The sequence below is a fragment of the Lactuca saligna genome, chromosome 2, assembly GCF_052625555.1.
Source record: "Lactuca saligna cultivar CGN05327 chromosome 2, ASM5262555v1, whole genome shotgun sequence".
Lineage (NCBI taxonomy): Eukaryota > Viridiplantae > Streptophyta > Magnoliopsida > Asterales > Asteraceae > Lactuca > Lactuca saligna.
The window spans coordinates 15,527,951-15,536,859 of NC_136418.1; the positions used below are offsets into that span (position 1 = coordinate 15,527,951).

The following is an 8,909-nucleotide window of genomic DNA, read 5'->3' on the forward strand; positions in this document are numbered from 1 at the left end:
TTTGGCGAAGGATTAAAATTCACATCATCCACATATTAACATAAGGCATTAAGTAATCTTTACAAATATATTATGTTTTTTCTAAATATAACCATAACATTGTTTTTAAATTTGATATAATAATTTGTATACGAAATTGATATAATATATTGATTATTTTAAATTATACAATAGTATATACATCTATTATTACTGCATGATCCCAACAGTTTGAATGATTTCTACTCGTGAGTTACTCATAAATAAAATTAAATATAATATACAGTTTAATGTTAGTTAATGTTGAAGTTATTGTTAATTAATTTTTAAAATTTATTTGCTTACCCTTTTAATTCCTATCATTATAATTATTTAAAACATCAAACATTTTTTTTTTTTGATTTTATAGGTGACAATATAATCATTTATATAGAGTTATTTTTAACTACTATTATTGTAAGTTATTTTAAGTTACTTATTTGAAAACTTTTAACGATTATAAAAATATATTTATGAAATATTTTACTTAAATTGATTTTATAATTTAGATTTTGCATTTAGCACTACAATTTCATCATTTTTCACTATTCACAAAATATTTCTTTTGGTTTTTTAAGTGGAACTGAAGTTTATATTGAACTTGACCCTATAATGTTATATTTATATTTAAATAGTTTACCATATAATGTTATATTTAAATTAATAATTTAAGTATTTTATACAACTTGTTCAAAAGTTGTAGATTTAAAATGATAATGGATTACATCCAACAATATATTAGAACTAATAAATTAAGTATAATATGTTAAAAGTTAAAAATACATAACTTTATAAGTAAAAGTAAAAATATTCTTTTAATATTGAAATTAAATTTATATATGATTACACTTTAGGTTTGATATTTATTGAACATTATTAACCAACTTATAATCATTATTAAAAAAAATTCAAAAGTAATAGGAGTTTCAAATGAATGTGGTGAAAGGAAAATTGTATGGAAATTTCAAATGAATGTAGAGAAAAAAAATGATTCATTTGAAAGTATACTAGACGAATTTGCGCGTGTTGCACAATACAGGTTAAAAGTATATTATTAGAATATTAAAAAATATATGTTCAAAATGGTTATCTCATTGACATTAACTTTGAGATAATATTTTTACACTAATTTATACATATAAAATCTCAATTATTTTGAACGATAATCTCCGTTGACTTCAACCCACCTTTCTCATTAATAGAATTAAATAAAATTATCTATTTTGTATTATTTTTAACAATTATTATGATTAATTAATTATGTTTTTATTTATGCAATCATTTTATAATTTCAATAACGACGTTCATTTAAAATACAATTTATTTGTAACTAAATGTAATTTATAATTTTATGTCATTATTATTTAAAATTATTTTTCATTAATTTTAAAGCACTTATTATTAATAATAAATTAAAGAAGACTTTTAAGAAACACTTAATATTATTATTAAAATGTGAAACATATACTAAATAATAAAGTGATCAGATAAGCAATTTGTATTTTAAAAAAGACTTACATTGATAATATGACATATCCATAACTTTTATAATTGATTTTATTATTTATAATTGTTTTTCATTAATTTTAAAACCACTTATTATTATTAATAAGTGAAAGAAAATTTTAAAAAACACTTATTTTTATAATTAAAATGTTAAACATATACTAAAATATAAAGTGATAAGATACAAAATTGGCATTTTAAAAGAGGCTTAAATAGATAATGGATAATATGACATATCCATGATTTTTAAATAATTATTGCTTTGAAGCAGCACGAACATACAAACATATATACAATAGTTAATTAAATAATATATATATATATATATATATATATATATATATATATATATATATATATATATATATATATATTTTCACCTTCCATAACATATGATCAATAACATGAATCTAATCTAATTTGCATTAAAATTTCAACCACAACATACAATGATATTTTTAAAATAATACTTAAACCAATAAAATACAAAAAAAAAAAAAAAATAGTATATAAAAAAGTTACAAATTAAAAACTTCAACATACATGGCTCGAAAAATGGTCCAAAGCCTTCAAACAAACACAAAAAACTTTAAACTTGTTTTCTTTGTGAATTTTGTATGTGATTTGTATTTGTGTGTCTACTCAAAGAGATTAGCCCTTTATAATAGACTATCCATTAATTGTTTATTAAATATATTATATAAGTTACAAAATCTTTGAATTGTTAATCATTATTAAGAGACTTTTGAGTGATATTCATTATAATAGGAGGTTTCAAATGCATGATGTGTTTGTAAAATTTTGTTGGGGTTTCAAATACATGAGGTTCAAGTTTAAATGTCTTCTTTATAAGTATAGTATGACTAGTAAAACAATCATTGAAGCCTTGTTCTCCCTTTAATAAATAAAACAGTCTATTTGATTTGGAAATGAAGCTTTCAACAAATGGGTATCAAATACTTAATTGCATTATGAAACGCAGCTATCTACATATTGACACCATTTTTATCAATAAATGGATTGATAAATTATTTGACAAAAATTTCCATATGTCTGACACAAATATAGGGAAACAACATTAGATACGCGTATTATGTAAAAGGACATTTGTCATGAAAGATATGCATAGCAGCATCATTATTCATGCATGTAAACAAAAGCATGTAAAATGCACATGCAAACAAATTCCGTTGATATAATAATTAAGAATTGTTCACCGTTCAACAAAATTCTTAGAATCTTGAGCTAATATACGTTATTACCAAGGATCATTCTTTTTTCAAATATATAAAAAAAGACATTTATGTCGCTAAACTCGTGAGTAGGCCTAAGCCACAATTTGTTTTTTAGTAGTTTGCGAATTTAATTATATTCGTGATAGTTGCATATTTTCACAAACAAATGTTAGATCAATTGGATAAAATGTTTGGTGAAAGGCACCCACTAAACCCAAATTTTATTAAAGAATGTAAAAGATAATTTTGCAAGAAATACTTGGGGAAGGATTAAAATTCACATCATCCAACATATTAACATAAGGTATTAAGTAATCTTTACAAATATATTATGTTTTTTTTAAATATAACCATAACATTGTTGTTAAATTTGATATAATAATTTGTATAAGAAATTGATATAATATATTGATTATTTTAAATTATACGATAGTGTATATATCTATTATAACTGCATAATCTCAATAATATGAATGATTTCTACTTGCGAGTTACTCATAAATAAAATTAAATATAATATATAGTTTAATATTATTTAATGTTGTAGTTATTGTTAATTAACTTTTAAATTTTATTTGCTTACCCTTTTAATTTCTATCATTATAATTATTTAAAACAACAAACATTTTTTTTTATTTTAAAGGTGATAATATAATCATTTATATAGAGTTATTTTTAACTACTGTTATTGTAAGTTATTTTAAGTTAAAAAGGACTTTTAACAAACACTTAATATTATTATTAAAATGTGAAACATACACAAAATAATAAAGTGATCAGATAAACAATTTGTATTTCAAAAGAGACTTACATTGATAATATGACATATCCATGATTTTTATAATTTGATTTTATTATTTATAATTATTTTTCATTAATTTTAAAACAACTTATTATTAATAATAAGTGAAAGAAAATGTTAAAAAATACTTATTATTATAATTAAAATGTTAAAAATATACTAAAATATAAAGTGATAAGATACACAATTTGCATTTTAAAAGTGGCTTGCTTGGATAATGGATAATTTGACATATCCATGATTTTAAAATAATTATTGCTTTGAAGTAACACGAACTTACAAACATGTATACAATAGTTAATTAAATATTATATATATATATATATATATATATATATATATATATATATATATATATATATATATATATATATATCACCTTCCATAACATATGATCAATAATATGAATCTAATTTAATGTGCATTAAAATTTCAACCACAACATACAATGATATTCTTAAAATAATAGTTAAACCAAGAAAATACAAAAAAAGAATTAGTATATAAAAAGGTTACAAATTAAAAACTTCAATATAGATGGGTCGAAAAATGATCCAAACCCCTCAAACAAAATAAAAAACTTTAAACGTGTTTTCTTTTTGAATTTTGTATGTGATTTGTATTTGTGTGTCTACTCAAAGCGATTAGCCCTTTATAGTAGACTATCCATTAAATGTTTATTAAATATACTATATAAGTTATAAAATCTTTGAATTGTTAATCATTATTAAGAGACTTTTGAGTGATATTAATTATAATAGGAGGTTTCAAATTATACGATAACATATTGATTATTTTAAATTATACGATAGCATATACATCTATTATAACTGCATAATCTCAACAATTTGAATGATTTCTACTCGCGAGTTACTCATAAATAAAATTAAATATAATATATAGTTTAATGTAATTTAATGTTGTAGTTATTGTCAATTAATTTTTAAAAATTTATTTGCTTACCCTTTTAATTTCTATCATTATAATTATTTAAAATATCAAATATTTTTTTTTTTTCATTTTAAAGGTGACAATATAATCATTTATATTGAGTTATTTTAATCACTGTTATTGTAAGTTATTTTTATTTACTTATTTGAAAACTTTTAACGATTATAAAAATATCTTTATAAAATATTTTACTTAAATTAATATTATAATTTAGATTTTGCATTTAGCACTACAATTTCATCATTTTTCACTATTCACAAAATATTCTTTGGGATTTTTAAGTGGAACTGAAGTTTATATTGAACTTGACCCTATAATATTATATTTATATTTAAGTAGTTTACCATTTAATGTTATATTTAAACTAATAATTTAAGTATTTTATACAATTTGTTCAAAAGTTGTCGATTTAAAATGATAATGGTTTACATCCTATAATATATTAAAACAAATAAATTATGTATAATATATTAAAAGTTAAAAAAAACATAAGTTTATAAGTAAAAGTGAAAATATTCTTTTAATATTGAAATTAAGTTTATATATGATTACACTTTAAATTTGGTATTTATTTAACCTTATTAAACAACTTATAATCATTATTAGAAAAAATTCAAAAGTAATGGGAGTTTCAAATGAATGTAGTAAAAGGAAAATGATTCATTCATAAGTATACTATTCGAATTTCTGCGAGTTGTACAACACAGGTTAAAAGTATATTATTAAAATATTAAAAAATATATGTTTAAAATGGTTATGTCATTGACATTTACTTTGAGATAATATTTTTACAATAATTTATATATATAAAATCTAAATTATTTTTAACGATAATCTTCATTGACTTCAACCCACCTTTCTCATTAATAGAATTAAATATAATTATCTATTTCGTATTATTTTTAACAATTATTATTATTGATTAATTATGTTTTTACTCATGCAATCATTTTATAATTTCAATAACGACGTTCATTTAAAATACAATTTATTTGTAACTAAATATAATTTATAATGTGATGTTATTATTATTTAAAATTATTTTTCATTATTTTTAAACCACTTATTATTAATAATATGTTAAAAAAGATTTTTAAGAAACACTTAATATTATTATTAAAATGTAAAACATACACTAAATAATAAAGTGATCAGATAAACAATTTGTATTTCAAAAGAAACTTACATGGATAATATGATATATCCATGATTTTTATAATTTGATTTTATTATTTATAATTATTTTTCATTAATTTTAAAACCACTTATTATTATTAATAAGTGAAAGAAAATGTTAAAAAACACTTATTATTATAATTAAAATATTGAACATATACTAAAATATAAAGTAATAAGATACACGATTTGCATTTTAAAAGAGATTTAAATGGATAATGGATAATATGATATAACCATGATTTTTAAATAATTATTGTTTTAAAGCAACTCGAACATACAAATAATTGTTGATACAAACATGTATACAATAATTGAAGGATTTATTGAAATTTTTTTTGGTTTAGAACTTTGATTAGACACAATTTATTGAGATTTTTTTCATGAAGTTGAGTTGTGTATTTAAATTAACAAAGGGAAACAAAAGTTCTTATATATAAAAGAAATAAGAAAATCATAACAACTCAAAAATCTCATATCGTGTAGCATCACAGCCTAAGCAATTGCAATTGATAGAAGAAATTAATATGAAGCCAAGGAGATAACAATGTGAGTAGCATCACTTATTTTTCCCATTCCTATTCTTTGTAGAGTTATACGATCACGCAAACAATTATAAACTAAATTACTCTGATATTATCAATATGCAAGCATCATAGTTTGAGAAAGCAGAAACAAAGAAATTTCAGATTTACACCCATGAAAAAATCACTCACGTTGCCTCCTAACTTGATATTTTAATCCTATAATTTACAAAAATGTGAGATTTATCATCAGTAACTAATACTATCAAATCAACCAAGCAAAACTAGAGTTTCCATATACGAATTCACAGCGAAAGATTCAGTTGTTGCATAAATCCCAATATCATCGAAGTATTCTAAGTTGGGCTCATACACCACAAGTGCACTTCGTCCAATATATTCATCACAATTTTCCACTTCCAATAAAGGTTGACCACTCTTCCTAAATCCAAGTGTTATTATTGACATTAACGAATATGGTGGAGCCTCAACAGTAAATCTCTTAGTAAATGATTTGTCAACACCATTATCCCTCATCCATACACCACAAGCACGTTTCACAAAGCTATCATATTCGAGCATGACAAGAGACTCCCTTACATTAGAAATACACAACTAAGAGGGAGAGTGGCGCCTTAAACAATCTGGGAGTTCTACCACTCCAAAATTCTCATTAGTTATGTCAAATGACATTATAAAATTATGATTTGGTAACTCGTTATCTATAGTCGTAGGGTCAAAAGCACACCAATAAATAAACCTATCAACAACCACTTGAGCCCAGAAGACACGAAACTGTTTACTCGGAACATTGCTAGATAGACTTCTCCATTTGCCTGAGCTCACAGTATAAACTTTAGCTTCACAATTGTAGCTTGTTTTGTGAAATTGCGTGATCTCAACGATCTTAAGGTCAATAGTAACAGGGCAAACCCCAAAACCAAGATCAGTTTCATGGTCCTTATTAAACTTGTTAGGCATAGGAATAGTAATTGTCTTTCTAATCAAAGGATTCCACAGAACAACAGTCTCCGTTTCCAATTTCGTCCAGAGATCCTCGCGTTTCCCACAATGACCACGGAAGCATAACAATCCATAAGAGCTACCGACTATGGTTGAGCCTATGAGGAGTTTAACGGACATGGGAAGGGTATGAACGAACCTCTGTTGAGGGAAAGTGTCATCATCCATAAAAGAAACACATTTTTCCGATTTTTCTACCGGATCTTCGTAGCTTAAAAGCAGATTCTGCGGCTGAGTAACGCAGTGAGCAGCAATAAACTTAGAGCTGTCGATGAAACTCTTCCATTCGTTGCAGACAGATCTAAACTGAACTAGTGATTTGACAGGAAGCTTTTTCATGATCTCCTCTTGGATATAGAAAGGAATTTGGTCCGACATTTGATTCCGGTGGTATGGATTTCTAGGGTTTTGGTGAAGGGAGGGCGAGAGGGACGATTGAAACTGATTGTGTTATTAGAAGATCTTATGAAAACGGATATACGGACCATAAAAGATGTATAAGGAGCCGATCCCTGTTTTCCTTGGGCTTCAAAGGTCGTGACTAGCTGGGTCACGACGGAAAGAAAGGCCTCTTGCATGTAATCTTTCACAATTTGATGGTTTTGATCCCTAAGGTTTTTGTTTAACACATAATAGTCCTTATTAACTAGGTTTTAACGTTATAAATATTTCCTATTGTCCAGTTTTAGTCCCTGTCCGTCGTTATAACTTTATCCCTTTAGTGTTATTCACATATATTTGTTATTTATTTTAATCATTGTATTCTGTATTCTCATCAAAACATAAGAAAATTATTAAAACGACTAATTAAATAACTAAATGAAAACGAATTGTACTGTTATAAGATATGATCTAATAACAAAATAAATTGCAAAGTAAGAAATATATGAGAGGGGATAGAACTTTTATTCTAATACTCTGATGAAAATCATCGAGTTTCTAATATATATGGTTTACTATTTATACTATCAAAATAAGATGAAATATGAGCTATAAAATGAATGCACATTATGATGGTGCATTATTACATTCATAAAACATATTGAAATGGTTGTTACTAATACTAAATAATGATGGGGAGTTATGGGAGAATGAAGAATCCAATGGTCATTTACAAACTAATATTCCATAACACTCCCCCTTGAATGACGATTGTATCATGTCTTGTTAAAACCTTAATAGGTAAAACCTCATGGGAAAAACCCATTTATTAAGGAAAAATAGTACATGATTAATAATAGATATTAGGAACAATTATCTCGTTAAAAACCTTGCTAAGAAAATCCAATGGAAAAAACATGCATAGCTAAGGAAAAGAGTACAATATGTTTCCAACTCCCCCTGATCATCACATCACTTGATTTCCTTAAAGCGTCACATTCCAATGTTTTGTGCCATGTTTTCAAATTTGGATGTAGGAAGCGTTTTAGTGAACAAATCTGCCAAGTTGTTACTTGATTGAATTTTTTTTGGATGTTGATGCCACACTCCTTTTGAAGATCATGAGGAAAAAAAACTTTGGTGATATATGTTTGGTTTTGTCTCCTTTCATAAACCCTTCCTTGAATTGGGATATACAAGCCACATTATCTTCATATAGTATGGTTGGATCGTCCATGTTAGAAGTTAAACCATAATTCTCACGAATGTGATAAGTTAAATTTCTTAACAAAC

At 24.3% G+C, this 8,909-nt stretch overlaps 1 protein-coding gene across 1 annotated transcript; it reads right to left on the bottom strand.

Annotated features, from left to right (window-relative positions):
• Positions 1-6,324: 6,324 nt before the first annotated feature.
• LOC145028775 (putative F-box protein At3g17480) lies at positions 6,325-7,671 on the bottom strand. Its single transcript, XM_078977513.1, has one exon. It carries the CDS (start codon positions 7,611-7,613, stop codon positions 6,828-6,830), a length of 786 nt encoding a protein of 261 aa, XP_078833639.1. The 5' UTR covers positions 7,614-7,671; the 3' UTR covers positions 6,325-6,827.
• Between the last annotated feature and the right edge of the window lie 1,238 nt (positions 7,672-8,909).